We start from the raw sequence: 27,973 nt of genomic DNA, 5'->3' as shown, positions 1-27,973 counted from the left end.
TGCCCCCGACATGGTCAGCCCCGTCCATGCCTCTGGCCAGGGCTCCGGGGGCCCCTTCCAGGCCCCAGGTCCCCTGACCTCCCAGCCTCCCCTCCGTGTTACTCCAGGACAGTGCCGGGGAGCCCCTGTACAAGCTCTTCAAGGCCATCAAACATCAGGTGGAAAAGGGCCCGGTGGATGCGGTACAGAAGAAGGCCAAGTACACTCTCAACGACACGGGGCTGCTGGGGGATGATGTGGAGTATGCACCCCTGGTGAGCTTCTGGGGTGGGGGCCGCCATGGGCGCCTCGGATCTGGGCTAAGGAGCTTGGGCATCCCCTGGCCACAGATGGGACCCACAGGCCAGAGGCCGTCCACCTCCTCTGTGGATTCGAGTTACAGCCTGCTCTAACTTGGCCTCAGGGAGGGGCCTGGGTGCTGGTGGCTGTGGGCTCTGGAGGCTCTAAGTGTGCGGGCCCCGCATCAGCTCTTCCCGGGCGCCCCCACCTCCTGGAGGCCATACAAGGGCCTGGCACACCAGGTGTGTCCAGGGTTCTGTGCATACATGACCAGTGGGTGTGGCAGGAGCCTGTGCATGCGTGAGATGTGTGTATTCTGTGTCTGTGCATGTGCTTCCATGAGCTTGCGTGACAGCCTGAGTGAGCGGTTCTGAGCCGTCCCCGTCTTTCTGTCCTGCTGAGCCGGAGCAGGCAGGGGAAGGGCAGAGTGTGGTCATCTGGGAAGCCTCGGGGGCTCGGAGCCGGGCTGGCGGGGGCCTGCTGCCCGAGGGTGCCGCTGTGGTGGGCAAAGCTGGCAGGGGAAGGGCAGAGTGTGGTCATCTCATAAGCCTCAGGGGCTCGGAGCCCGGCTGGCGGGGGCCTGCTGCCCGAGGGTGCTGCTGTGGTGGGCAAAGCTGGTGGGGCAGGGAGTGGCTCCTGCATGGTGCAGGTAAGAGCAGGGCCTCCCACTGGGCTTCATCCCGGATGTCTTGGCAGACGGTGAGCGTGATCGTGCAGGACGAGGGAGTGGACGCCATCCCGGTGAAGGTCCTCAACTGTGACACCATCTCCCAGGTCAAGGAGAAGATCATTGACCAGGTGTACCGCGGGCAGCCCTGCTCCTGCTGGCCCAGGCCAGACAGCGTGGTCCTGGGTGAGTGCCGGCCCCTGCCCGTCTGCGCACCCGCGCCCATGTGCCTGGCCTGTGTCCTGGGGCGGTATCCTGCCTGACCAGCTTTCTCATATGGGAGTGGTGGGCAGTGGGAGGAACCTGGGTGGCCGGGGCCCAAGCTGGGCTGTCTCTTCCCACAGAGTGGCGTCCGGGCTCCACAGCGCAGATCCTGTCGGACCTGGACCTGACGTCACAGCGGGAGGGCCGGTGGAAGCGCGTCAACACCCTTATGCACTACAATGTGAGCGTGTAGGCCGGGGCGGGCGAGAACTGGGCACCCTGGAGGCACAGCCCACCCTCACCGCCGTGTTCCCCAGGTCCGGGATGGAGCCACCCTCATCCTGTCCAAGGTGGGGGTCTCCCAGCAGCCGGAGGACAGCCAGCAGGACCTGCCTGGGGAGCGTGAGTCCCTCCCTGTTGCCCGTTTCCTTCCAGCCCCTGGTGGTCGGCGTGGACCACGTCCGCCCTGGACACATGCACCCCTGCCCACCCTGCCACCACCGCTCCCTGTGGGACCCAGGACCCCAGACCTGGGTAGGGGTCCCTCAGTGCCCGCTCCCCACAGGCCATGCCCTCCTGGAGGAGGAGAACCGGGTGTGGCACCTGGTGCGGCCGACCGACGAGGTGGACGAGGGCAAGTCCAAGAGAGGCAGCGTGAAAGAGAAGGAGCGGACGAAGGCCATCACCGAGATCTACCTGACGCGGCTGCTCTCAGTCAAGGTGGGCCCCCACGGGTGTGTGGGCGGCACCAGGCCGCCACGCTGAGACCCTCCCCCCCAGGAGCCGCGCCCACGGCGTCACGCTGAGACCCTCCCCCCCCCACAGGGCACACTGCAGCAGTTTGTGGACAACTTCTTCCAGAGCGTGCTGGCGCCTGGGCACGCGGTGCCACCTGCAGTCAAGTACTTCTTCGACTTCCTGGACGAGCAGGCAGAGAAGCACAACATCCAGGATGAAGACACCATCCACATCTGGAAGACGAACAGGTGAGGCTCGGCACCCACCCCGCGGCCCAGCCCCGGCTCCGCCTCTCACTTGGGGGGCTCCGCACCCACCCCGCGGCCCATCCCCGGCTCTCATTCCCTGCTGCTCTGCCTCAGCTTACCGCTCCGGTTCTGGGTGAACATCCTCAAGAACCCCCACTTCATCTTTGACGTGCATGTCCACGAGGTGGTGGACGCCTCGCTGTCGGTCATCGCGCAGACCTTCATGGACGCCTGCACGCGCACGGAGCATAAGCTGAGCCGCGTGAGTGGGGTGGGGGCAGGTCTGGGGCAGGGAGGCCTGGGTCTGTCCCCAGGAGGCATCTTGTGAGTTGGGACCTTGTCTGGGGTGTGGATTTGAACATCTTGGGCTGGAGCCCTTGATGTAGGAGGTGACGGGTGGCGGAGGCTGGGGGCACAGGGGCCCAGCAGAGCCTGGGAGATCCCGAGAGCCCTTGCCCTCTCTCCTCCTGAGACCTCTCACCACAGCACACGAGCAGAGAAACTGAGTTTTACTACAGATCACAAAATAAGTAGTTTTCTTTTTTTTTTTTTTGAGATGGAGTCTCTCTCTGTCGCCCAGGCTGGAGTGCAGTGGCGCGATCTCTGCTCACTGCAACCTCCGCCTTCTAGGTTCAAGCGATTCTCCCGCCGCTGCCTCCTGAGTAGCTGGGACTACAGGCATGTGCCACAATGCACGGCTAGTATTTTTAGTAGAGACGGGGTTTCACCATGTTGGGCAGGCTGGTCTCGAACCCCTGACCTCAGGTGATCTGCCTGCCTCAGCCTCCCAAAGTGCTAGGATTACAGGCCTGAGCCACTGCGCCCGGCCCATAGTTTTCTTGATGAAAGTGTCAGGAGTTCGGGGCAGGGGAAGCTACCCAGGGGTACTCTGAGCAGCCCCAGCCTGGCCCCCTTGGCCAGGCATCACTGGGTTTTGTCCTCAACAGGATTCTCCCAGCAACAAGCTGCTGTACGCCAAGGAGATCTCCACCTACAAGAAGATGGTGGAGGAGTAAGTCTGCCTGCCCTCCAGGCCAGGCCCCCATGCCCACCCTCGACCCCCTGCGGGGAGGTTCAGGCCTTGGTTTCCCCCACCACCCCCTTTGTGGTCCCTGCCGCCCACACTGTATGATGCTCCCACCCCTGCAGTTACTACAAGGGGATCCGGCAGATGGTGCAGGTCAGCGACCAGGACATGAACACACACCTGGCAGAGATTTCCCGGGTAAGGAGGCCACCAGGGACGCACCCATGGCCCTCCCTGCTCCCACTACCCCATGCTGAGCCTGGCCCTGAGCTGCAGGGCAGGGGTAATGTGGTGCTGAGCGGGAGAGAGGGTGGGGTGGGACCTCGAGGTGGGCTCGGCCATGTGAAGTGAGCCACAGCTGTGTGTGGGGAGTATGAGCTGCTCCTGCTTGGAGCCAGGCCCTGCGCACAGCGCCCCCTCCCTGCGGCTGCACCCACAGCCGTGCCCACAGCGCCCCCTCCCTGCGGCTCAATCCACGGCCGTGCCCACAGCGCCCCCTCCCTGTGGCTGCACCCTCGGCCGTGCCCACAGCGCCCCCTCCCTGCGGCTGCACCCACGGCCGTGCCCACAGCGCCCCCTCCCTGTGGCTCCATCCACGGCCGTGCCCACAGCGCCCGTCCCTGTGGCTCCACCCACGGCCCTGCCCACAGCGCCCCCTCCCTGTGGCTCCATCCACGGCCGTGCCCACAGCGCCCCCTCCCTGCGGCTGCACCCTCGGCCGTGCCCACAGCGCCCCCTCCCTGCGGCTGCACCCTCGGCCGTGCCCACAGCGCCCCCTCCCTGCGGCTGCACCCACGGCCGTGCCCACAGCGCCCCCTCCCTGTGGCTCCATCCACGGCCGTGCCCACAGCGCCCCCTCCCTGCGGCTGCACCCTTGGCCGTGCCCACAGCACCCCCTCCGTGTGGCTCCACCCACAGCCCTGCTCACAGCACCCGTCCCTGTGGGTCCATCCACAGCCGTGCGTCACACAAGGAGACACTGAGATGGTTGCATGTGCACAACTCTGCCTGCGTGGGTGTCTGTCCGAGGCTGCGCCACATGGGGGGCCCCAAGTGCCAGCTGTGCCCAAGGCCCCAGCTGCTGCCCCGGGGAGGCCTCGTCCTGGGCGTCCCGTACTACTCCTGCCAGCCCTGGGGCTCCCACAGCCCCTTTTCCACCCTGACTGTCCCGTCACCCCCCAGGCACACACGGACTCCTTGAACACCCTCGTGGCACTACACCAGCTCTACCAATACACGCAGAAGTACTATGACGAGGTAGGGTCAGGCCCCCGGGGGCGGGGGCGGGTGGGGTGCTGGGCGGTCCCCCGATGTGCTCTGTTGCGACCCTCCCTCAGATCATCAATGCCCCCCCGGGGGAGAGGGCGGGTGGGGTGCTGGGCGGTCCCCCGATGTGGTCTGATGGGACCCTCCCTCAGATCATCAATGCCCCCCCGGGGGCGGGGGTGGGTGGGGTGCTGGGCGGTCCCCCGATGTGCTCTGATGCGACCCTCCCTCAGATCATCAATGCCCCCCCGGGGGCGGGGGCGGGTGGGGTGCTGGGCGGTCCCCTGATGTGCTCTGATGCGACCCTCCCTCAGATCATCAATGCCTTGGAGGAGGACCCTGCCGCCCAGAAGATGCAGCTGGCCTTCCGCCTGCAGCAGATTGCGGCTGCGCTGGAGAACAAGGTCACTGACCTCTGACCTACAATCTCCAGTGCTGCCTTGGGACATAGGTACCTGAGGTACCTGAGAGCCCCTCGGGGGAGGAGGCCGAGTGGCTGTGGCTGAGGCCCCCACCCTCCCCTGGAACGCGCCCCAAGCCGGAGTGGGTGCAGCCGGAACCCGCCCAGCGTCTAGACTGTAGCATCTTCCTCTGAGCAATACCGCCGGGCACTGCACCAGCACCAGCCCCAGCCCCAGCTCCCTCCGGCCGCAGAACCAGCATCGGGTGTTCACTGTCGAGTCTCGAGTGATTTGAAAATGTGCCTTACGCTGCCACGCTGGGGGCAGCTGGCCTCCGCCTCCGCCCACGCACCAGCAGCCGCCTCCATGCCCTAGGTTGGGCCCCTGGGGGATCTGAGGGCCTGTGGCCCCCAGGGCAAGTTCCCAGATCCTATGTCTGTCTGTCCACCTCGAGATGGGAGGAGGAGAAAAAGCGGTACGATGCCTTCCTGACCTCACCGGCCTCCCCAAGGGTGCCGGCACTCTGGGTGGTCTCACGGCTGCTGGGCCCCACGTCAAAGGTCAAGTGAGACGTAGGTCAAGTCCTACGTCGGGGCCCAGACATCCTGGGGTCCTGGTCTGTCAGACAGGCTGCCCTAGAGCCCCACCCAGTCCGGGGGGACTGGGAGCAGTTCCACCAAGACCACCCCACCCCTTTTTGTAAATCTTGTTCATTGTAAATCAAATACAGCCGTCTTTTTCACTCTGCGGGTTGGCTGAGTTCCTCCTGGGGCTGCGGTGCCCCTGTCCACCACCCCTTCCCTGGGCTCTGTGGGTCCTGCTGGGAGGGGAGCTGTGGGGAGTTGGAGGGGGCTGGGAGGGGAGCTGTGGGGAGGTGGAGGGGGCTGGGAGGGGTGCTGGGGAAGGTGGAGGGGGCTGGGAGGGGTGCTGAGGGGAGGTGGGGGGGGTGGGAGGTGGGGGGGGTGGGAGGTGGGACTGCTTCTGGTGCCATCTGGTGGCTTCTTTCATGCAACACATTCTTACCAAATGCCCGCTGCACACCACGCATGCACTGTCCTGAGCGCTAGGAACAGCAGCAACCAGGACGGGCAGGGCTCAGAGCCTCCCCTGTGTGCCAAGAATACAGACAGCCCAGGCAGAGGGCATTCGGTGCTCCAGACACAAAGTGAAGGCCCAGCTTCAAATGTGGCTGGATCCAGGCACACATCCTGAGGTTCTGCTGGTCTGGACTGCTAACCCACTCACGAGGATCCATTCTCAGGCAGCCCCAGCCTGTCTCCCCCGCTGGGGCACGTCATGGCTGGGGTCTCTTGAGGGCAAGGCCTCCATTGATCGAGTCCCCTTTGGACTGGGGCAGCTCTGTAGGGACCAGCCCCACAGGGTCGGTGGGTCTCTCCATGTGCGGTGACGAGAGAGTGTAGAAATAAAGACACAAGACAAAGAGATAAGAGAAAAGGCAGCTGGGCCCAGGAGACCACTACCACCAGTGCATGGAGACCGGTAGTGGCCCCGAATGTCGGGCTGCGCTGTTATTTATTGGATACAAGGCAGAAGGGGCAGGGTAAAGAATGTGAGTCACCTCCAATGATAGGTAAGGTCACGTGGGTCACGTGTCCACTGGACAGGGGGCCCTTCCCTGCCTGGCAGCCAAGGCAGAGAGAGAGAGGAGACAGAGAGAAAGACAGCTTACGCCATTATTTCTGCATATCAGGGACTATTAGTATTTTCACTAATTTACTACTGCTATCTAGAAGGCAGAGCCAGGTGTACAGGATGGAACATGAAAGTGGACTAGGAGTGTGACTGCTGAAGCACAGCATCACGGGGAGACGTTTAGGCCTCTGGATAACTGCGGGCAAGCCTGACTAATGTAAGGCCCTCCACAAGAGGTGGAGGAGCAGAGTCTTCTCTAAACTCCCTTGGGGAAAGGGAGACACCCCCCTTTCCCGGTCTGCTAAGTAGCGGGTATTGTTCCTTGACACCTTTTGCTACGGCTGGACCACGGCCCGCCTGGTAACGGGCGTCTTCCCAGACGCTGGCGTCACCGCTAGACCAAGGAGCCCTCTGGTGGCCCTGTCCGGGCATAACAGAAGGCTCGCACTCTTGTCTTCTGGTCACACCTCACTATGTCCCCTCAGCTCCTATCTCTGTATGGCCTGGTTTTTCCTAGGCTATGATTATTGAGCGAGGATTATTATAATATTGGAATAAAAAGTAATTGCTACAAACTAATGGTTAATGATATTCATATATAATCACATCTAAGATCTACATCTGGTATAACTATTCTTGTTTTATATTTTATTATACTGGAACAGCTCGTGTCCTCTCTCTTGCCTCGGTGCCTGGGTGGCTTGCCGCCCACACAGCTCCATTCAAGCCACGACGAAAAACGGGTGGCCATCTCTCCCCCACAAGAGAAAGGGGTACAAGGCCAACTGACATCCCCTGCTCCAAGGATCCCTGAAATGACATTGGGTTCCCCCCTTACCCAGAGACATGGCTGGTCAGAAGATCAGAGCAAGGGGGTGGACCGAAGGCTTAAGTGCTGAGCGGGAGGTCTCAGGTAGGGAGCTGGGAACCTGGAGGCCTGGCTTCCGTACTAGACCCCTGCAGTCCACCTCTTCCCTGTCCCACTGGGCAGTCAGGAAAGAAGGGAAGGGTCAGTGAGACCCCACACACATGAAACTTGGGGCTGGGGAGAGGCTGCAGGCCCAGCAGTCCAGAATCCGGGTGGGGGCAGGCACCGGGTAGAAGCTGGGCATAGCTGCTGGGGTGCATGCGGGTGGGCTGGAGTGGTCAGCTGGTGACAGACGAGGGGTGGCCTGTCCTTCCTGGTGCTTTCCAAGTCCTATTTTCCTCCCAGAGTGGTGGGAGGAGAGGTGGCGGGTAGCTTAACAGCCCAAGGCTACATCCTGCTTGCTTCTTACAGGCAGGACAAGTCCCCTGCTAAGTCAGCTCCGCGACCACCATCGCCTGGTCTCCCGGTGAGCAAGGCCAGATTTGCCTTTTAGGAAGTTCACTGACTGCAGGAAGAGGCCAGCTGGGAGGGACCAGCAGGACCAGAGAGGAGCTGTCACAGTGACAGCTCCAGTGAGGAGGGGTGGCCAGGACCAGCGGGGGTGGGGTGGGGGCATGAGCACGGAGAAGGGGTGGCCTGCTGTATTCAGGGGCCACAGCGAATCAGCTGGGTAGGAGAGGCGCCTCTGGCCCAGGGCCTCTCACTCCTGCCCTGCCACCGGCCCTTCCTGGCTCCCCTGCCGCTTCCCCTCTGGGCCTGGGACTGTCCTCCACCGGCGGCTCCCTCCAGGGGAGCTTCCCTTGCCCCCGCCGAGCTCTGAAGGTGCCTCTCCTGGAAGGTGGCCTCCAGGCCCTCACGCCACCCGAAACTCCTCAGTGATCACTCCCTTGCAGTGCCACGACCCCACACTGTCCCCAGTAGGCACATGGGCGGGACCTCTAATGCCTGGGCAGGCAGGGGGTTCCCGGGGCAGGTCAGCTCAGTGATGAGAGGGTCCCGTTTCCACCGCCCCCCGCCCCCCCCCACCAACGCCCGCCTGACCTGCTGAGCGGCCGGGGCCTGCAGGGAGGCCGCGAGGATTGCGGGCGGACGCCTAGGGGAAGCCTGACACCTCCCCACCTCCCTGTCCCCCACCCTAGGGGCGAGAACGGAGCCGCCCAGTCCACCGGGAGGCGCAGGGGCGGGGCCGGTCGCCATGGGAACCCGACTCCCGCCCCGCCCGGCCGCGGCGCAGACAAAGGCCGCTCCCCTCCCCCGGCGGCCGCGGCCGCGGTTCCCACAGCTCCGGGCTGCGCTCCCGCCTCCTCCTCCTTTAGCTGAAGCTCCATTAACTCTGCACAAAACCTCGGCCCGCCTCGGCCGGGCCCAGTGAAAGGCGCTCCCGGGCGGGGGCCCTCGGGGAGGCTGCCCGTGTCCTCGCCCCAACCCAGCCCGAGCGAGGAGAGGGGCCATCCCCGGGCCCGCGCCAGGCCCCAAGCCGGATGCCGGCTTCCAGTGGGGAAACTGAGGCACGGGGCTTGGTCATGCAAAAGGGGCTGGAGCGGCTGGGACTGAGACCCGTTCCTTCGCCGCGGTCCGCATGGGTCCGTTGGCCAGCACCGTGCTGGCTGTTTTAATTTGGTTGCCGATATATAAAAATCAGATTTGACATTAAAACTCGGATTTTAGTGTTTTAAAAAAGGAGTGTTTTGGGCCACTGGGATCCTGATTTCTCACTTCGCTGGAGGGGGTCGCCCAGCCGCGAAGCCTCCCACCACGGCTCTACCAGGGCGGAGGTCGGTGGCCGCTGTTCCAGGGAGCAATGCTCCGGCGAGCCCCGGTCACTTTCAAGTGGGAATAAAAGTAGCTGTGCGGCCCCGAGCGCGGCAGAGACGCCGAGTGGGGCGCTGCCCCCGTCACCGCCAAGGCAGCCCCCCGCGCCTGCCCGCCCGCGGGGCTGACTTCAAGGACCCTGCACCCAAAGGCGCCTCCTCGGACCTGGGATAGTCAGGGTGGGCTTCCTAGAAGAGGTGGCCGCTAAGGAGGAGGAAAGGTTCTGGGCAGCAAAAAGGATCCGTTTGGGGCCGCTGCTTGTGGGTAGGAAGGCCCCGGGGTGACGCCGCTGTCCCTGGTCCTGACAGTCCAGCGGTCGCGCCTCTCTCAGAGGGGAGGTCAGGGCGAGCCGGGGCAGGAGGCCTGGAAGGTTCCCGGGGCGCGCCGCGGACCAAGGCCTGCAGGTCCTGCGCAAGAAAGCCAGGCCGGCCCTGTCCCAACGCCTTTCGGCTTATTTTCCTTTCCAGTGCCGAGTCTTTAGAAGGTGCTATTCATATTTCTGTCTTGAAAAATACTTCCCATGGTTTACCCCTGGCTTCTTCGCTTTTGACGGTTCTCCCTCGTTGGGGAGGGCGCCGCCGGGGTGGGGAAGCCCGGGCCGAGCCCAGACGCGGGCGCAAGTCTGGAGAAGCGCGCGGCCCCCAAGAGGTGAGAGCCGGAGGGAGGTGTCCGCCCTCGGCGCCCCCCCCCCGGGAAGGGGAGGGCTGGTTTCCGCTCTGCCACCGCCTCCGAGGCGCAGGAAGCAGCGCATTTGTCTCCGGGAACCCCCCCACGCCCCGGCCACCCAGCCCGGGAAATCCGCCCGGGCCTCCCGGCCCCGCCCCGGAGCCCCGCCCCGCCCGCCGCCGCCGCCGCCTCCGCCGCCCTCCGCTCCGCTCGGCTCGGGCTCGGCTCGGGCGCGGGCGCGGGCGCGGGGCGCGGGGCTGGGCCCGGGCGGAGCGGCGGCCGCTCCGGACATGTCGGGCCCTCGCGCCGGCTTCTACCGGCAGGAGCTGAACAAGACCGTGTGGGAGGTGCCGCAGCGGCTGCAGGGGCTGCGCCCGGTGGGCTCCGGCGCCTACGGCTCCGTCTGGTAGGGGCGGGGCAGAAGGGGTGCTGGGTGGGGGCCGGGCCGGGCCGGAGAGCGCGTCCCCTCCTCGCCCGCGCGAGGTTCTCGGCGTGGGGAGGGGCCTCGCCCTGCCTCCGCCCCCGGGCGCCAAGCGGATCTGAGGAATGAATGGGGGGACGGGGGTGGCGGCGTAAAGAAACTTTCCAAGCCGACGCCGTTACCGGGAGGGAGGGGGGTCCTCCAGCCTCTCCCGATTCGGACTGCTCCCCACCAGGCCTGAGGCCTGGGGGGTCACAGCTGGCGTGAGGGTGGGTCTCACGCGACCGAGCCCCGAGCCACCCTGATGTCCGGGCCCCTAAACGTCTGAGCACCCACCTGAGATTCACTGAGTCGGGTCAGGCAGCCCCCCGGGGTCTAGCGGATGACCCTCCCCCGCCCGGGCTGGGGGCTATTGTCTGAAAAGGGAAGCCCCGCTCCCGGAAGCCAAGATCTCTCCCCCTGGGATGGCCTCAGACTCCCCCTCAGACCACAAACCCCACTTAGGCCCTGGGGCCAGAGGACCTGGCCTGGGGCCCAGGAAGACGACAGAGTCTGGGTGGGGGAGGGGGGTCAACTGGGCCAAGGCCTCTGTTAGACCCGGGTAGCCAGGGCTGGAGGGGCTTAGGGTGATGTAGTTACCGGGAGTCCTAAGTTTCAGCCTCCATGTTGACTGGGAGGCTGATCATGGGTACAGGCTTTGAGAGCTGAGTCCTCACCATGGCCAATGCCGCTTAGCTGCTGCCCACTGGGGGGTCCTGGTGGGGCACAAAGGCAGAGGCAGCCAGGGCAGAGCGCTGCCCCAGGCACTTGCAGGTTGGAAGTGGGACCTCTAGGCCCACCAGATTTGGAGCTCAGGAGCCAGCATCAGGGGCCGGGGGTCCCAGGGCAGGCTGTCTTCTGGTGTGGTCCCTAGCCTTCCATCAGAAGCTGTAGGTGGGTCATTCTAGCCATCATGCCAGCACAGATCTGTCTTCCTCTTTGAGACCTGAAGGGCAGGAAGATGGTCTGGGATGGTGTGGGAGTGGCCATAGGGGACTAGGGTGGGTCCTGGCTGGACTCGCCGTCTGGGAGTTGCTGAGAGGTGTCCGGTTCTCTGAGTGAGGCCTGGTCTCCCCCCTTGCACCCCTGGCCCATTTTCTTAGTTCCACTGCCAAGGCTGCGGGCCAGGTGCCAATTCCCTGTCACCTGACCGCACAGATGCAATTGGCCAAAAGAACTTGCTGCCCCACGTGCAGGGCCACTCCCCTCACCACCTCAGGAGCACCTTTCCCTGGTCATAGGCTGGGAGCATGGCTGCCCCAGGCACCTCGACCTGTGCCCATGAGCATCCCAGACACAGCAGGAGCCGCTCCTGCTCCCCTTGTGTGGGCATGGGGGGTGGCCTCAGCCTCCACTTGCTCTGAGAGAGGATCCCAAGAGACAGAAGTGGGAGGGAGAGAAGAAGCAAGTATCAGCCAGAGGGAACAGGCTGTGCAAAGGCCTTGCCTTTAGCAGGGCTGAGGGCAGTGGGACATGGGAGGGTGGGATGAGGGTCGCCTGCAAAGGGAGGGTGGGCTCAGGAAGCTGGAGCAGGGTAGAGGGTCTGGACCTCTGGGAAGTGGGGCTGGGCGAAGGGCTGTTCTGTGGGTCCAGCTGATGCCCTCAGCTGTACATCACCTTCTGTCCAGGTTTTGTTCCAAATAATGATGCAATAAACACCTCTGACCAACTTTCCCTCCGTATTTTGAACATTCGGAGGCACTAGGGGTCCAGGGGCTTTGAGGTGGCTCTAGAATCCCCCTCTGTGAGCCTCCTGGGCCCATGGGGTCTATGGGGCAGAGGGAGGCCCGTCTGCTGCAGGTGAATGCCAGTGACTGTTTTCCTGCTGTGTTTTTCCACGCTGGATGGGGCACCTCTCCCCCAGCCTTGCTTTGAATGGGGGCCCCTGGTTGAGCGTGGGAATCAGTGGGGCCAGGGGACAGAGAAGGTCCAGGACCTTGCGGGGTGAACACACGCATGGTGGTCCAGCCCCAGGGGCTCCTTCCCAGCAAGCGCGGAGGGGGTAGGCCCGAGGGTGGGAGGCCGAGCTGGGGCGGCGGGGCCGGGGCAGAAAAGCCCCACGGCCCCATCCCCACGGAGAAGCGGCGAGAGGGACGCCGCCCGGGTCCACGCGCGTGCGGCCGCCCTCGGACCCCTCCCGGCGCCGCCTCACTCGCCCGCCTTCCAGTTCGGCCTACGACGCCCGGCTGCGCCAGAAGGTGGCGGTGAAGAAGCTGTCGCGCCCCTTCCAGTCGCTGATCCACGCGCGCAGAACGTACCGGGAGCTGCGGCTGCTCAAGCACCTGAAGCACGAGAACGTGAGCCGGGGGAGGGCCGTGGGGGGAGGGCGCGTGCGGGGGCGGGGACGCGGCGCAGCCAATAGGCGGGCGAGCCCTGGCGATTGGGGGGCGGGGCCACAAGGGGCGCGGCCTGGTACTGGGGGCGTGGCCCGGGGGGAGCTGAACGACAGCCGGGGGTTCGTCGCCCGGCCCTGACGCCCCCCGCCACCTAGGTCATCGGGCTTCTGGACGTCTTCACGCCGGCCACGTCCATCGAGGACTTCAGCGAAGTGTGAGCGGCGGGGCGGGCGAGGCAGCGGGGAGCGCGTTCGCGGAGGGGCGGTGGGGCCCTGTCCTGACCCCCTGACCCCGCCCCAGGTACTTGGTGACCACCCTGATGGGCGCCGACCTGAACAACATCGTCAAGTGCCAGGCGCTGAGCGACGAGCACGTTCAATTCCTGGTTTACCAGCTGCTGCGCGGGCTGAAGGTGGGGCGCCCTGGGCTTCGCGGGTCCCCTCGCAGGGGGGCGGGCGGGCCGGGCCCGGCGCTCACCACAATCCCCCTCCCGCAGTACATCCACTCGGCCGGGATCATCCACCGGGTAGGTGCGACCGCAGGGTGAGGGTCGGGTCCAGCAGGGCTCCGTCCCAGCCTCCTGTGCTCACGCTCTGCGTGACCTGCAGGACCTGAAGCCCAGCAACGTGGCTGTGAACGAGGACTGTGAGCTCAGGGTGAGGCACGTGGGCAGGGGTGGGCAGGGCGGCGGCGGAGCCCGTGCAGAGCTTGAGAACACCACGTGGTCGCCCCAGATCCTGGATTTCGGGCTGGCACGCCAGGCGGACGAGGAGATGACCGGCTATGTGGCCACACGCTGGTACCGGGCACCTGAGATCATGCTCAACTGGATGCATTACAACCAAACAGGTGCAGGGGGAAGGCCTTGGGGGGACGAAGGCCAAGGGCCTTGTCTGGCCCTCGACTGGCTCTGCAGGCCAGGTCTTAGGGGGCAGGCAAGGTCCCCAGGAATATGGGACCCACATTCAAAAGTAGCCCTTCAGAGGCCGCTAGAGCATGATGGGTGCTGGCCTCCTCTGGCTGTGCAGCTATGGACCTCCCCCTGCCTAGGGGGGTTGGGTATGGCAGAGGAGGGAGTCTGCCCATCTTGGGGTCTGGATGTGACTGTGGGTCTCCTGGAGGAGGGACGTGGGGTGAGCACACTGATGGAGGCCCCCTCGCCCTCGCACAGTGGATATCTGGTCCGTGGGCTGCATCATGGCTGAGCTGCTCCAGGGCAAGGCCCTCTTCCCGGGAAGCGACTGTATCCTTGGCCCAGGTTGGGGAACAGGGTCAAACAGGGCCCCTCCTGTAGGGTAGGGACCAGCGCTGGCCCCTTCTGGCGGGTCTTGCCTCCTCTGCCCCCCATGCTATGCTACTTTGGGCTGGCCATCCTCACCTATAGGAGAGCGAGCTCTGGGCAGCGCCCCAAAATTTTGGGTCTGGGGGCCCAGGAGGGGTCTGTGGCTGGCCCGTGGGTGTTTCCTGAGTGACACAGACATTGACCAGCTGAAGCGCATCATGGAAGTGGTGGGCACACCCAGCCCTGAGGTTCTGGCAAAAATCTCCTCGGAACACGTGAGTTGGTGCCCGCCAGCAAGCAGCTCCCTCTCCTGGCTGAGCCCCCAGGCTCTCTGGGGGAGAGGGTGGTGTGGAAATGCGGGGACCATATGGGGAACATGGGATGTGGTGGGATAGAGCCTAGGGCAGGTGCCCAATCCCTGCAGGGGAAACAGGAGAAGGGGGAAGACATTCCTGACACCAGGGACAGTGAGTGCAAAGCCATGACCCCAGCAAGCAGTGCCTGGCCAGGGCAGTGGGGGTGGGCTGGGGGCCCAGCAAGCAGTGCCTGGCCAGGGCAGTGGGGGTGGGCTGGGGGACCCCAGCAAGCAGTGCCTGGCCAGGGCAGTGGGGGTGGGCTGAGGGCCCAGCAAGCAGTGCCTGGCCAGGGCAGTGGGGGTGGGCTGGGGGCCCAGCAAGCAGTGCCTGGCCAGGGCAGTGGGGGTGGGCTGGGTGGAGGGAGTGTACTTGGACCCAGATCCTGCAGGCATTAGGGGCCAACTGAGGAGCTAGAACCACCAGATCCTATATGGAGGGGGTCACTGGTCTGCCTGTGCCCTTGTCCTGGCCTGTTGGAGTGAATGAGTCTGGGGGCTTGCCAAGAGAAGCCCCAGTTTGGGGCCAGGGAGGCAGAGAGTGAGCAGCCTCCCCAGGTGTTCTTGTGTGCCCCCAGGCCCGGACATATATCCAGTCCCTGCCCCCCATGCCCCAGAAGGACCTGAGCAGCATCTTCCGTGGAGCCAACCCCCTGGGTGAGGACTGCCCTGGGCTAGACTGGGCTCCATATCCTGGGTGAGGACTGCCCTGGGCTAGACTGGGCTCCATATCTGGCCCTGGATGTACAGCTGACCCCCCTCCCCACCACTGGCTTCCCTGCAGCCATAGACCTCCTTGGAAGGATGCTGGTGCTGGACAGTGACCAGAGGGTCAGTGCGGCTGAGGCACTGGCCCACGCCTACTTCAGCCAGTACCACGACCCCGAGGATGAGCCAGAGGCCGAGCCATATGATGAGAGCGTTGAGGCCAAGGAGCGCACGCTGGAGGAGTGGAAGGGTGAGCATGGCAGTGGCTGGGGGTGGGTCCAGGGGCCTGCGGGCTCCATTTCCCCAGAGGCAGGAAATGCCCCAGTTCCTCTCCAGACTGGTCAGGTGTGGAAGGGCGTTCAGGTGTCCAGCACAGGCTGGGAGCGGGGCGGAGGAGTGACACAGGGCAGGTTCTGGCTCCCAGACTCTGTGCTGAGGCTGCTGTCACAGGGTGGTGGGCCTGGGCTGGGTGGCAGGTGCCAGACAAGCAGGTGAGGGGCCGGGCTGTGGGAGGCACAAGCTCACCCTTTCCCTTCACCTCCTAGAGCTCACTTACCAGGAAGTCCTCAGCTTCAAGCCCCCAGAGCCACCGAAGCCACCTGGCAGCCTGGAGATTGAGCAGTGAGGTGCTGCCCAGCAGCCCCTGAGAGCCTGTGGAGGGGCTTGGGCCTGCACCCTTCCACAGCTGGCCTGGTTTCCTCGAGAGGCACCTCCCACACTCCTATGGTCACAGACTTCTGGCCTAGGACCCCTCGCCTTCAGGAGAATCTACACGCATGTATGCATGCACAAACATGTGTGTACATGTGCTTGCCATGTGTAGGAGTCTGGGCACAAGTGTCCCTGGGCCTACCTTGGTCCTCCTGCCCTCTTCTGGCTACTGCACTCTCCACTGGGACCTGACTGTGGGGTCCTAGATGCCAAAGGGGTTCCCCTGCGGAGTTCCCCTGTCTGTCCCAGGCCGACCCAAGGGAGTGTCAGCCTTGGGCTCTCTTCTGTCCCAGGGCTTTCTGGAGGACGCGCTGGGGCCGGGACCCCGGGAGACTCAAAGGGAGAGGTCTCAGTGGTTAGAGCTGCTCAGCCTGGAGGTAGGGGGCTGTCCTGGTCACTGCTGAGACCCACAGGTCTAAGAGGAGAGGCAGAGCCAGTGTGCCACCAGGCTGGGCAGGGACAACCACCAGGTGTCAAATGAGAAAAGCTGCCTGGAGTCTTGTGTTCACCCGTGGGTGTGTGTGGGCACGTGTGGATGAGCGTGCACTCCCCGTGTTCATATGTCAGGGCACATGTGATGTGGTGCGTGTGAATCTGTGGGCGCCCAAGGCCAGCAGCCATATCTGGCAAGAAGCTGGAGCTGGGGTGGGTGTGCTGTTGCCTTCCCTCTCCTCGGTTCTTGATGCCTTGAGGGGTGTTTCAGACTGGCGGCTCCAGTGGGCCAAAGGGCAACCACATGAGCATGGGCAGGGGCTTTCTCCTTGGATGTGGGACCCACGGCAGTTTCCTGAGGCTGGGGGTGGGTGGGTGGTTTGGCCTTGAGGACGCTAAGGCAGGCAGCACACCTGGATGTGGACTTGGACTCGGACACTTCTGCCCCGCACCCTGGCCCGCTCTCTACCTCTGCCCACCGTTGTGGCCCTGCAGCCGGAGATCTGAGGTGCTCTGGTCTGTGGGTCAGTCCTCTTTCCTTGTCCCAGGATGGAGCTGATCCAGTAACCTCGGAGACGGGACCCTGCCCAGAGCTGAGTTGGGGGTGTGGCTCTGCCCTGGAAAGGGGGTGACCTCTTGCCTCGAGGGGCCCAGGGAAGCCTGGGTGTCAAGTGCCTGCACCAGGGGTGCACAATAAAGGGGGTTCTCTCTCACTTGGCTTGTATCCAAAGGCTACTCCAGGCCCGGGTGCCCCCACCATCCCTGCTGCTGGGCGTGGGGTGAGTGTCTGGGTCATCCTGCATCACTCACCTCCAGCTGGCCAGATCCCTCAGGCCCCCAGTCAGACCAGCGGCCATCTTCTGGCACCCTCCCTGCTCCCTGGAGGGTCTGAGAGCCCAGGGGGACCAGGGGAAGACATGGCTGATGGGCAGACTTTGAGGGCACAGGGTGTGATAGCCACCCAGATGGTGACCCCAGCTGCCCTGTGGGGATGTACTGGGCAGGCTTGGCTTCGGGCCAAGATCCAGACACCACCCCCGCCTACTCCTCAGTGTTCAGAGAAGCTGGCTGGGGAGAAGTTGGGTGTCTCAAGGAGCAAGGGTCTGCCCATCCCTGGGTGGGGGCTGGGCAGGGTAGGGAAAATAGCTTTCCTTTCCTTCCTGGTGAAGGAAAAAGAGGCCACTTTAACCCAGGGAATGTGCACGCTGGTCCCGTTCCCACTACGCGCTGCAGCTTATGTGTCGGGGAGGGTCCAGGCCATTCGGGGTCAGGCAGTGTCTCTAAGGGCCAGGGACAGTCTGTGCCCTTGCTTGGGTCTTGGGTAGGGGTGGAAACCATCTGGGAGTTGGGGGCCTCCTGGGGCCTGGTCAGTGTAGTGGTCAATCCCGGGGGAAGTCCAGTGTTGGCGGTTGGGGGTGGGAGGAGAATGGTGACACAGCCCCACCTCAGAAGCCTGGTCCGTGCAGGGCCTGCTGGACCCCTGAGCCCCACCACGGGGAGTAAGGGGGACAGCGTGGAAGCTGGGCTTCCTGGAAGAGGTGGATGGAGTGCCACAGGCAGCCCAGGGCACAAAGGGTATGGGCCACAGGCAGCTGTGGTTTGGGTGGCCCTGGGCTGCCCCGCTCACTGGTCACGAGCTGGTGAATGCCGTGGAGCACGGCCCAAGACCAGGTGTAAAGCTACTACCGCCCTTGAGCGGCTGAGCTGCTGATTCATGGCAGGAGGGCGGGGCAGAAGGCCCTAGGGATCCTGTTACCCACCAGCCCAGTGGGCTCCTGGGGTGCCCCAACATCCCTTCTGAGACCCAGGTTCCTGGGCTGGGGAAGGGGTGTCAGGGTGGGGCTTTGCCCTCAGGAGCATCTGGTCCAGGATGGGGCCAGACCTATGGGAGGACAATGCCCACACAGAGGGGTCAGGCGGAGGGCCCCAGCAGGTCCCCATCCCTGCTGGAGAGAGTGCAGCCACTCTCAGCCTGGGCTTTGCAGGACAGGACAGGCAGGGGTGGGATGGGCAGAGACACCAGTACTTGCAATGCTTGGAGCAGGCACCCCACAGATGGGGGGAGCAGGGGGAGGAGCTGGGGGTCCAAAAGGGCCCACGGGGACCTATGGGACTGAGAGGCCCGGGGTCAGTGGCCACAGGAGTGGGGTTGGGGATGCAGCCTGAGGAGTTTGGGGGACAGACCCCTCCGTGTAGAAAGAGGGATACAGGCAGGACAGGTGCAGATGGACCCCTTGTTGGGGGACGGATGGATCAGGCTCAGTGGTAGGGCATCCTTGGGGGTGGCCTGCGAAGTTGACCCCGGGAACACAGGGCTCAGCCCGACTTGCGGCTGCCATAGAAGTCAGCGCTCAGGCTGTCAAGGATGGGCCCTGCGCCCTGGAACCGTGGGGAGTTAGGACTGGAGCGGGCGGGGGGGGGGGGGCTCCTGCTGAGACCCCCCCAGGGCGGGGAAGTTCAGCCAAAGGGGAGAGGCTGGCAGAGGTATCTCCGCGCCGCGTCCGGCCCTTTATGGGGACGAAGCTGCGGGGCGGCGCTCCCCTCCCCCAGCGCTTCCCCCCAGGCTCCGGCCCTCCCCAGGCTCCGGCCCTCCCCCGGCGGCGGCCGCCTCGGGTTTCCGGAGGGGCCGGAGGGCGGGCGAGGGCGTCACGTGCGCGCCGCCCGCGGGCCGGTTGGTCCCCGGGCGGGGGAGGGGCCGTGCGCAGCCTGGGTCGGGGTCGGGCCGGGGTCGGCACCTGGGACATCCCTGAGGGAAGGGCCGGGAGCAGGAGCGCCCCAGCGGCGGGCGGGCGAGCGGACGAGCGGACGAGCGGCGCGGAGCCGGCCCGGGGCGCGCGCCGAGGGAGCCCTGTCCCCGGTCGTGGGGGCACCGCCCGCAGGCTCTGCGGGGTGGGCAGCTCCCGGGCCTGCCATGAGCTGTCCGCCGCCCGCCCGCAGTGGCTTTTACCGCCAGGAGGTGACCAAGACGGCCTGGGAGGTGCGCGCCGTGTACCGGGACCTGCAGCCCGTGGGCTCGGGCGCCTACGGCGCGGTGTGGTGAGCGCGGGCCGGGCGGGGCGGCCGGCGGGGCGGGCGGGGCCTGCGCGGGGTGCCCGGCCTTCACGCTAAGCGGTCCGCCCCGCAGCTCGGCCGTGGACAGCCGCACCGGCGCTAAGGTGGCCATCAAGAAGCTGTATCGGCCCTTCCAGTCCGAGCTGTTCGCCAAGCGCGCCTACCGCGAGCTGCGCCTGCTCAAGCACATGCGCCACGAGAACGTGAGTCGCGCGGCCCCGCTCCGGGAAGGCGCCACGGCCTCGGCTTGGTTCAGCTGGGCTGGGTTCCCCAACCCGGCAACCCCTCCTCCAGGCAGCCTGCTGTGGGGCGGGGCGGTGGTCGGGCCGTGGGTCCCCAGGGGAGAAGGAGAGCAAGGCCTGTCTCTCCTTGGGAGACGACTCCCCCAAGGGCCATTCCCCATCCTCCGCCAGCCCCGGGAAGGACTCAGCCCCTTGACTCGGCGCCTCAGCCAGGCCCTGGTCAGGGGACACGACTTGGCCAGGCCCAGGGGATCCTCCAGGTCTCACGCCAAGCCTTGCCCCCAGCCAGGAAGCCCGCGGTGAGAGCATGCTCCCGGCGGGAGGATTTTCCTGGAAGGGAAAATCTTCCCCATCCCCTTTCCAGCCCCTCTGTGGAGCCCACTCTGCTGCTGTCCATCTCCCGAGTCTTCCGACCCGGTGGTGGAGGGGGAGGAGGGGGGCGCCAGAACGCAGGGAGTGTGTTGAACCCTCAGGAGCCCCTGAGGGTGAAGGGTTTAGGGAGCTGCTGTTTGAGGAGCACTGGGCGTGGTGGCCGCCTCACAGACACCCTCCTGTGCGTTGTGGGGGCCCATCCTTTCCAGTCCTTCCCGTGAGATGCCACGTACAGCTCCCCTGGGCCTCTCCCATGGCGGTGGCTGGCTGCTAAGAGCCCGACCTCTCTGCCAGGGGTGCTCTGGTTTCTGGATACAGTCCCACTTGTCCACTGCCCCCCACGTCACTCCTGCCCTCCCCCTGGTCTGGGCCCAGCCTGAGGGCTGGTGGTCTGGGCACCCGGACCCTGGCTACAGGGTGAGATGCTCCGGTCCCTCCCTGGTCATCCGAGCCACCGGTGCCTTGGGAGAACGAGTCCCTGCGTCCACCAGCAAACTGCCCCGTCCCCCGGTTCCTGGCCACCGCCACTCCCTCAGCCCCTTGGATGGGTCTTTTTCTCTGAGGCTTCCCATGCCCACCCTGACCTCAGCTCACTACCCTGGGCCCTGTGAAATCCATTTGCAGTGGACACCAGCCCTGCCCGCACCTCGACACCCCGTCACACCCAGCCCTGCCCCCACTTCGCCAGCACCGCACCCCCCCACCCCCCGCCCATCACACCAAGGCCTTGCCCCAGGACTGCAGCCTTCCCCACGGCCCCCTGCTCCCACCCACCCACTCACCCACCCGTGCCTTGCCCCATCCAGCCAAGCGCTCTGGGGCTTTTCTTCTTTTTTTTTCTTTTGAGACCGACTTTCGCTCTTGTTGCCCAGGCTGGAGTGCAATGGCACGATCTCAGCTCACTGCAACCTTCGCGTCCTGGGTTCAAGCGATTCTCCTGCTTCAGCCTCCTCAGTAGCTGGGATTACAGGCGCGCGCCACCACGCCTGGCTAATTTTTTGTATTTTTAGTAGAGATGAGGTTTCACTATGTTGGGCAGACCGGTCTCGAACCCCTGACCTCAAGTGATCTGCTCGCCTCGGCCTCCCAAAGTGCTGGGGTTACAGGCGTGAGCCACCGCGCCGGGCTCCACCGGGGCTTTTCTTTAGCCACTGCCCCGCTGTGCTGGGATCTCCGCTGTGCCTGTGGGTCCACCCCCTGGGCTCCTGGCCTCCTGGCCTGCAGCTGAGGCTCTTTCCCTGGAACCCCATCTTCCTGGGAGACTGAAGCTCTGTGAAGCCACGTGCCTTGCTCAGCGGGGGAGGAGGCTCTGCCACAGGCCCCAGTCCTGCCAGGCCGCCTCCCTCTCCAGGCCAGCCAGGCCAAGTCCTGTGGCCCCTAGCCCACAGGACCCTGCTCTCCGTCTTCTGCTAAAGCACTCTCCCGGGCACCCTCCAGCTCTCATGTCCACAGTCCCCGCTGCTCCCTGGACACCCCCTCTGTTCCCTCTCCTCCTCCCTCCACATTCTTGCCCATGGCTCTGGCCCACGTGGCTCCGGCGGAGCTGTCCTTCCAGCTTGTGTCCATTCTTACCTCACTCTGGCCGGTTCCTACACCACGGCCAGGAGGACGCATTTAGCCTCACGCCCCCGTTTAAATCGTCCCCGTCTCTTGGGATCAAAGCCAAACTTCCACCTGGTGTGTGCTGCCCTGCCGGCTCCCTCTGGCCTCTCCTCAGCCCCTCCCTGGCCTGGGCCTCGGCCACCTGGCCTCCCTCCCTGTGTTCCTCAAACTATCCAAGTGTTCTCCCTCCTGCCTCGGCCACTCTGTGTGTGCCCTCTGCCAGGTGTCCCGCAGCCCACATGTCTACCTGCCCCTCCACCCTTGGCTGTGCAAAACTCCAGGCCTCCCTGGGACCGTCACCCCAAAATGCTGAGGCGGCAGTTGTCACATGACCTGTCTACTGTCTATCTCCCCAACCAGGGGTGCTGAGGGGACCAGGTCTGGTGGGTCACGGTGCTGTCCGCCTGGGCCTCACCAGCAGAGGCCTGGCCTCTTTCCATAGCGCTGTCCCCACCCTGGGCCTGGATCTTTTTGGGTGGGGTGAAGAGGGGTGAAAGGGTCAGGCGGCAGGAGCCCTTTGGATGGTTCGGAGCCATCCCAGACTCCGGGTTGCCCCTCCCCCAGAAGATCCCGGTTGTCACCGTCCAAAAATAACCTTTCTGTGGGTATGTGTGCCAGGGCTGGGCCACACTGCCAGTGGGTATGTGTGCCAGGGCTGGGCCACACTGCCAGTGGGCAGAGCCAGGCCCTTTGGACAGTGGGGCATGACAATGACAGCTGCAGAGGGGGTTTCCTGCCCAGAGGGCTGTGCCACTCTTGGGAGGTGCCCCAGCCCGTGTCCTCTGCTGCATTCTCAACCCAGTGTGGCCCCCCCAGGTGATCGGGCTGCTGGACGTATTCACTCCTGATGAGACCCTGGATGACTTCACGGACTTGTGAGTGCCGACCTGGGCTGGCCGCTGGGCACGAGGGGTGTTGGGCAGCTCTGGGCACTGGCTTCAGGTTCTAGGTTGGCAATGGGGTTCTCTTCCTGCAGCCTGAGTGGGGGATGCACACCGCCCACCCCCTCCCCATACCACTGTCCACCCCACGCCCTCCCCCACATGGTCCTGGGACCCACGGGCACTGGCACAGCTGGGCAGAGCTGGGGCTGCTGCCTCTCTCCACGCCTGGCACCTGGGCCCTCTCCAGCACCGGAGGTGTGAACCTTGGACCTGACCATTTGTTAACAGGAAGGTCCCGTGCTCGGGACCCTGGCACCAAGTGTGTGGCCGGTAACTGGAGCTGCTGACCTTTTCCAGCGGGTGGGGGAGAAGCGGTAGGGAGGACCCACCCTGCCCCTGCCCTGCAGCCGACCACCCTGGGACTCACACCCTGTCGGCCAAGAGTGAAGGGCCAGGCCGAGGAAGGCCTGGAGAGGGTAGCAGGTGCCTCCCGCCTGACTTGCAGAGGTCAAGTCAGTGGCCTCTGGGAAGGTGCTAAATACCATTCTCCTGTGTCTGTCTCCACCGGCCCAGCCGACCCCTCTGACCCAGATGCCTTGCCGCGCCCCCATCGCCCCCAAGCACCTCCCTCATTTCTGGCACAAAGTTCTGAAGTTGAAACCTGACTGCCTCCCTCCCCTGCCTGTGAAGACTCGAGTCCTGCTGCCTCTACCATGCAGCCTCAGCCCCTAGCCTGGCACGCAGGGCGCTTCAGCGGAGGGTTCAAAAACCCCAAGGCAGCCTCCTCCCTGCCTGACAGTCCTCAGGGTGGGAGGGGGGTGTGAGCGTTGCTGGCAGTAACCATTGCGGGAGGATGGAGCCTGGCACTGCAAGGTGGGGCTGCGAGGACACCGAGGCCAGTGGGGATGTGTGCTGCAGGGGTGACCTTCCTGGGGGTGCCTGCTGGATCCGGGACGGGTCTGAGCCTGGGCCTGCTGGGTGGGTCTCTGGGATGCAGAGGCTGGCTCTGTCCGCTGACGGCGCTCCGGCCCCTCCCACAGTTACCTGGTGATGCCGTTCATGGGCACCGACCTGGGCAAGCTCATGAAACATGAGAAGCTAGGCGAGGACCGGATCCAGTTCCTCGTGTACCAGATGCTGAAGGGGCTGAGGGTACGGGCCCCGGGGGAGGCTGCAGGGAGGCAGGCAGGGCCTCGGGGCTGGGCAGAGGAGGGCCCTGTGGCTCTGAGGCCCTGGTGCGCTGAAGTCTGCCAAATCCTCTGCCCCCGCAGTATATCCACGCTGCTGGCATCATCCACAGAGTGAGTCCCGGTGGAGAAGCCGCTCATCAGCCCTCCCCCAGTGCAATCCCCCCGCCTCCATGTCCCACCTGTGAGGATGTGATGGGGTCTGGGGGCTGAGCCACGCCCCATGCACAGCCCCTGATGGGAACCGGCCTGGGTGCCCAGGTACCTTGGTCTGCCCTTGAAGGGCTGCAGAGAGCAAGGGGGCCAGGTCCGGTGGCCCCATCTTTAGGTGCCACCCAGGCTCTTGGCTGTGCCCATGCTTGGGAGGGTGGGGCACAGTGGCCACCTTTCCTCTGCCCCCAGGACCTGAAGCCCGGCAACCTGGCTGTGAACGAAGACTGTGAGCTGAAGGTGTGTGCTGCCTGGCAGGGGGCCCTGAGGTGGGGCAGGGGCCCCCTCCGGATCTGCCCATCTATCCACCTGTCAGGCCTGGGCAGGGGGCCAAGGTCCCAGGCTCTGGGCAGTGGCTGAGGAGCTGGTGGGTGGGTGAGCCCAAGAGGCAGTGGTACACAACATGCCGTACCCAGGGCACCTGCTCCGTCCCGAGGGCTGCTGGGCTTGGTGCACTGGCCAGAGGGAGGAGCTCGGGGCAGTTTGGGGTCCGAGGGCGTGGCCTCAAGTCCTTGAAGGTTGTCAGGAGGCCCCAGCTTGGGAGCTTCAAGTCCAACCCCCCGGGGTCTCCTGGACCGTGGGTGGCCTGTCCGCTCCTTGGGAGTCCCCTAGAACCCACCTCCCCAATTCTTCCCACAGATCCTGGACTTCGGCCTGGCCAGGCAGGCAGACAGTGAGATGACTGGGTACGTGGTGACCCGGTGGTACCGGGCTCCCGAGGTCATCTTGAATTGGATGCGCTACACGCAGACGGGTGAGAAGCTGCCCAGAGATCTGGGCCTCTCAGGCTGCACCATCTGCTTCTCCACTTCTTCACGGACAGCCCTGTGGTGGCTGCTCCCAGGGAGGCTGTTAAGCTGGGGTGGGAGCCGGGCAGGTGGGCTGTGTTGGTGTCTCCTCCCTCCCCGTCTCATCCTGTCCCCCTGCTCACGGAGCTGACCAGGGCTTCTATCTCAGTGGACATCTGGTCTGTGGGCTGCATCATGGCGGAGATGATCACAGGCAAGACGCTGTTCAAGGGCAGCGACCGTATCCTCCAGCCGCGGGGCGGCACCAGGGGCGGGTGGGGATGGCTCCTGCCCAGGTGGGGGCAGTGGGGGCCCTGATCTCTGGCCCCCGAGCTGTGTTCCTGACCTCGGTGCAGACCTGGACCAGCTGAAGGAGATCATGAAGGTGACGGGGACGCCTCCGGCTGAGTTTGTGCAGCGGCTGCAGAGCGATGAGGTAAGGGGTGAGTGGGGAGCTGGGTGGGGGTGGGGGCGGACCCGGGCCTTGGTGTTGGCCCCTCACCCTTTCTTCCCACACAGGCCAAGAACTACATGAAGGGCCTCCCCGAATTGGAGAAGAAGGATTTTGCCTCTATCCTGACCAATGCAAGCCCTCTGGGTACGGCTGGCTAGTGTGGGGGCCACCGGGTGCTGGAGTGTGGGGCCTCCCGTGGTCGGGCCTGATGCACCTTCCCCCGCAGCTGTGAACCTCCTGGAGAAGATGCTGGTGCTGGACGCGGAGCAGCGGGTGACAGCAGCCGAGGCGCTGGCCCATCCCTACTTCGAGTCCCTGCACGACACGGAAGATGAGCCCCAGGTCCAGAAGTATGATGACTCCTTTGACGACGTGGACCGCACACTGGATGAATGGAAGCGTGAGTGGGGGGCTCCTGGCACGGCCTGTGTGGACCCAAGTGGGGGGCTCTGGGCAGGGCCTGTGTGAACCCGTGAGTTGGGGGCTCCGGGTAGGGCCTGTGTGGACCCGTGAGTTGGGGGCTCCGGGTAGGGCCTGTGTGGACCCGGTGGGCCCTGTGCAGGTGGCCAGGCTCAGAGTCCTAGATCCCCATCCCTGGGATGCAGGTCAGGTGAGGAGGACGGGAGGTCAGGGCAGCATGGGGCCGTGTGGCCTGGTGGAGATGACCTCTGGCTGGAGCTGGAAGATGAAGGGAAGGGTGTTCCTGGCAGGCTCAGCACAGAGGCTGGCACAGAAGGAGCCGGGAGTGGTGAAAGGCAGCTGTGAGTCAGGGAACCAGGGCCCACTTAGCCCCTCCTGGCCCCCAGACCTGCTGCCCTTCCGTCATGTCCAGGCCAGAGACCTGGGCCACCCTGACACCCTCACCACGTCCGCTTGTCCCTAAGGCCTCTCTGCTCACACCTCCTGAATCTGTCCTTGCCTCTCCTTGCCCCATTTTTGTTTTTTGAGACGGAGTCTCACTCTGATGCCCAGGCTGGAGGGCAGTGGCACGATCTTGACTCACTGCAAGCTCCGTCTCCTGGGTACACACCGTTCTCCTGCCTCAGCCTCCCGAGTAGCAGGGACTACAGGCGCCTGCCACCACGCCTGGCTAATTTTTTGTGTTTTTAGTAGAGACGGGGTTTCACCGTGTTAGCCAGGATGGTCTTGATCTCCTGACCTCGTGATCCACCTGCCTTGGCCTCCCAAAGTGCTGGGATTACAGGCATGAGCCACCACGCCCAGCCCTCTCCTTGCCCCACTTTAGGATCCCTCCCCCCTGGACAACTGTATACCCAAGACAGTCCCCAGGGCCTCGCCTGTCTCCCCCAGCCCCCGCTAAGCGGTCCAGACCCCAACCCCAACTGCTGGGGTCCATCATCCCCTATACCAGGGGCTATCCCCTCAACTTGGAGGGCTGGCCAAAGCCTGTGCAGCCTCAGGCTGGACTCAGAGAAGCCTCCCCAGCTCCCACAGCTATGCTGTGGCCTGAGGCTGTGCTGGACCTGGCTTCATTTCTGCTCCAGGATGGCAGGCTGTGTCTTCTTCATGGCTGCATGACCAGCCTGGGGTGGGTGTGCCCGGGGAAAGTAGGTGTACACTGGGAGCCGTGCCATGTTTCAGGCCCTGTCCTGGCTCTGCCTCGGGTGCAGGACCTTGGTCCTCCACACTGGCTGGGTGGGGCTGGATGGGTTGAGATTCACCTGTGCTCCTTAGGACCACGGGTCCCTGGGTGCCCGCAGCAGGGCCTCCACCCTTCGCTGTGTGCATATTCGTGTGCTTATGAGTTTGGCTGTGTTTGATTAAAGGTTTCTGCTGCTAGAAAGATAACTTGAAAGCCATGGACCATAGGATCCTCTCTGTAGTCCCCACCCACACAACTGTGGCTGAGGCCTCAGCTCTTAGGACAGACCGTGGTGGACATGTGGCCAAGCCCTGGCCACCTCCCCTTTCCCTGGAAAATCCAGATCTAGAGCAATGGCCTCTTCACACAAACCTTCTCTCAGTGGTTCAGACCACATTAGGATTAGAGAAGGGCCCCATGAGGCACCGCCAGGCGTGTCTGTGAGCGACTCCCAGGATGGAAGGCAAAGGCTGACCCCCATCTCTGTTGTGCCCGCCCCCCCACCCCCGCCAGGTGTTACTTACAAAGAGGTGCTCAGCTTCAAGCCTCCCCGGCAGCTGGGGGCCAGGGTCTCCAAGGAGACGGCTCTGTGAAGATCTCTGGGCTCCGGGGTGGCAGTGAGGACCACCTTCACCTTCCACCTGAGAGGGGACTCTCGTTGCCACCTTGACCTTGGCTGGGGCTTGCATCCCAAGGCATCCATCAGAGCAGACGCCCGGGTTCCATGGACCCTCCTCCCCACGGCCATGCCTCTGCTCTTGGGCGCCCATCATGGAGGAGCACCTGAACTTTCTGGACAACACCTCTGGCCGACCTGGGGATGGCTTCTGATCCCTGGAGCAGTGGCCCACTTGCCCGGTGCCCTCAGAAACCTCAGAGCTGGTGGGGCTCCAGATCAGGCCTTGGCCTCTGAGCCCTGCCTGCTCTGGGCCATACAGAGGAAGGACAGAGGGTGGGCGCAGGGCACCAACTCAGGGACATCCCCTCTCCTGGGCGATGTCAGTGGACCTTCCTGCACCCCCAGCCTGGAATGTAAATCAGCTGTGTGGTGCCCGCGTGGCTGGAAGGAAATAGACCCTTTTGTAGCTCCCTGTTCTGGCTGTGCGTCCTCATGCTGGGTCCCACCTTAAGACCTCCAAGCCCTTGGCCTGCATGTAGAGGAGGCTGGCCTGATAGCTCAGACCCTCAGAGCCAGTAGGGGGGCCTGAGCATCCCATCTCTCCCAGGCCACAAAGCTGGTGCCCACTTCCCCAGGCCTGTGCCAGTGATCTTCAAACCCCCACGTTAGGGCTTGGCCCCTCCCCTTTTACGGGGTGACCTGCTAATGGCTTAGACTCTAAGCCACTGTGTGTGGATCCTGAAGCCAGACCCTGGGGCAGGGCCTGATGAGGAGGAGTGTTAGGATCTACCCTAGCTCTCTGCACCCTCCAATGCCAGCAGGTCCCTGGGGGGAGGGGGCACGCTGGGCAC

At 64.6% G+C, this 27,973-nt stretch overlaps 3 protein-coding genes across 29 annotated transcripts in view; all 3 read left to right on the top strand.

Annotated features, from left to right (window-relative positions):
* PLXNB2 (plexin B2) overlaps positions 1 to 5,577 on the top strand; it is a 33,517-nt gene extending 27,940 nt beyond the window's left edge. For 15 of the 25 annotated variants that reach the window (XM_054675896.2, XM_016939479.4, XM_054675893.1 and 12 more), the window contains 11 exons: positions 108 to 254; positions 976 to 1,132; positions 1,291 to 1,391; positions 1,468 to 1,552; positions 1,716 to 1,870; positions 1,976 to 2,136; positions 2,251 to 2,398; positions 3,084 to 3,148; positions 3,286 to 3,361; positions 4,346 to 4,420; positions 4,744 to 5,577. In XM_054675896.2, the coding sequence (XP_054531871.1) occupies positions 108 to 254; positions 976 to 1,132; positions 1,291 to 1,391; positions 1,468 to 1,552; positions 1,716 to 1,870; positions 1,976 to 2,136; positions 2,251 to 2,398; positions 3,084 to 3,148; positions 3,286 to 3,361; positions 4,346 to 4,420; positions 4,744 to 4,848 (1,275 nt within the window). In that variant the 3' untranslated portion in view covers positions 4,849 to 5,577. Of the gene's footprint in view, positions 1 to 107; positions 255 to 975; positions 1,133 to 1,290; positions 1,392 to 1,467; positions 1,553 to 1,715; positions 1,871 to 1,975; positions 2,137 to 2,250; positions 2,399 to 3,083; positions 3,149 to 3,285; positions 3,362 to 4,120; positions 4,421 to 4,743 lie in introns of all 25 variants that reach the window. The other 10 variants (XM_063807754.1, XM_063807750.1, XM_063807755.1 and 7 more) reach the window with 1 other exon arrangement.
* Positions 5,578 to 10,023: 4,446 nt separating this feature from the next.
* On the top strand, positions 10,024 to 16,823 carry MAPK11 (mitogen-activated protein kinase 11). The gene is made up of 12 exons (XM_016939478.3): positions 10,024 to 10,235; positions 12,457 to 12,586; positions 12,781 to 12,839; positions 12,926 to 13,037; positions 13,122 to 13,151; positions 13,234 to 13,281; positions 13,360 to 13,474; positions 13,797 to 13,868; positions 14,103 to 14,182; positions 14,838 to 14,916; positions 15,044 to 15,217; positions 15,513 to 16,823. Exons 1-12 carry the CDS (start codon positions 10,120 to 10,122, stop codon positions 15,590 to 15,592), a joined length of 1,095 nt encoding a protein of 364 aa, XP_016794967.1. The 5' UTR covers positions 10,024 to 10,119; the 3' UTR covers positions 15,593 to 16,823.
* A 1,978-nt stretch (positions 16,824 to 18,801) lies between these two features.
* Positions 18,802 to 27,596, top strand: MAPK12 (mitogen-activated protein kinase 12). 3 transcript variants are annotated; one of them, XM_054675635.2, is made up of 12 exons: positions 18,802 to 19,146; positions 19,235 to 19,364; positions 22,194 to 22,252; positions 23,302 to 23,413; positions 23,533 to 23,562; positions 23,851 to 23,898; positions 24,298 to 24,412; positions 24,616 to 24,687; positions 24,803 to 24,882; positions 24,966 to 25,044; positions 25,127 to 25,300; positions 26,011 to 26,198. In XM_054675635.2, the coding sequence occupies exons 1-12, from the start codon at positions 19,022 to 19,024 to the stop codon at positions 26,064 to 26,066; spliced, it is 1,080 nt and encodes a 359-aa protein (XP_054531610.1). In that variant the 5' UTR covers positions 18,802 to 19,021; the 3' UTR covers positions 26,067 to 26,198. The 3 variants fall into 3 exon arrangements, with proteins under 3 accessions (XP_054531610.1, XP_016794966.3, XP_016794965.3); XM_016939476.4 differs by lacking the exon at positions 26,011 to 26,198 and adding an exon at positions 27,017 to 27,596 and having other exon boundaries at positions 18,806 to 19,146; XM_016939477.4 differs by lacking the exons at positions 23,533 to 23,562; positions 26,011 to 26,198 and adding an exon at positions 27,017 to 27,596 and having other exon boundaries at positions 18,804 to 19,146.
* The last annotated feature ends 377 nt before the right edge of the window (positions 27,597 to 27,973 follow it).

The sequence above is a fragment of the Pan troglodytes genome, chromosome 23 (genome assembly GCF_028858775.2).
Source record: "Pan troglodytes isolate AG18354 chromosome 23, NHGRI_mPanTro3-v2.0_pri, whole genome shotgun sequence".
Classification (NCBI taxonomy): Eukaryota; Metazoa; Chordata; class Mammalia; order Primates; family Hominidae; genus Pan; species Pan troglodytes.
The sequence above is the reverse complement of the archived record's forward strand: the minus strand, read 5'-3'. Positions and strand labels throughout refer to the sequence as shown.

Bases quoted from the DNA above. Each gene is read 5' to 3' on its own strand.
- MAPK12 (XM_016939476.4), top strand. From the start codon at position 19,022: ATGAGCTGTCCGCCGCCCGCCCGCAGTGGCTTTTACCGCCAGGAGGTG. The intron at 22,253-23,301 runs GTGAGTGCCGAC...CCCCTCCCACAG, and splicing joins CTGGATGACTTCACGGACTT to TTACCTGGTGATGCCGTTCA. The intron at 23,899-24,297 runs GTGTGTGCTGCC...TTCTTCCCACAG, and splicing joins ACGAAGACTGTGAGCTGAAG to ATCCTGGACTTCGGCCTGGC.
- MAPK11 (XM_016939478.3), top strand. From the start codon at position 10,120: ATGTCGGGCCCTCGCGCCGGCTTCTACCGGCAGGAGCTGAACAAGACC. The intron at 10,236-12,456 runs GTAGGGGCGGGG...CCCGCCTTCCAG, and splicing joins GGCGCCTACGGCTCCGTCTG to TTCGGCCTACGACGCCCGGC. The intron at 13,038-13,121 runs GTGGGGCGCCCT...CCCCTCCCGCAG, and splicing joins AGCTGCTGCGCGGGCTGAAG to TACATCCACTCGGCCGGGAT.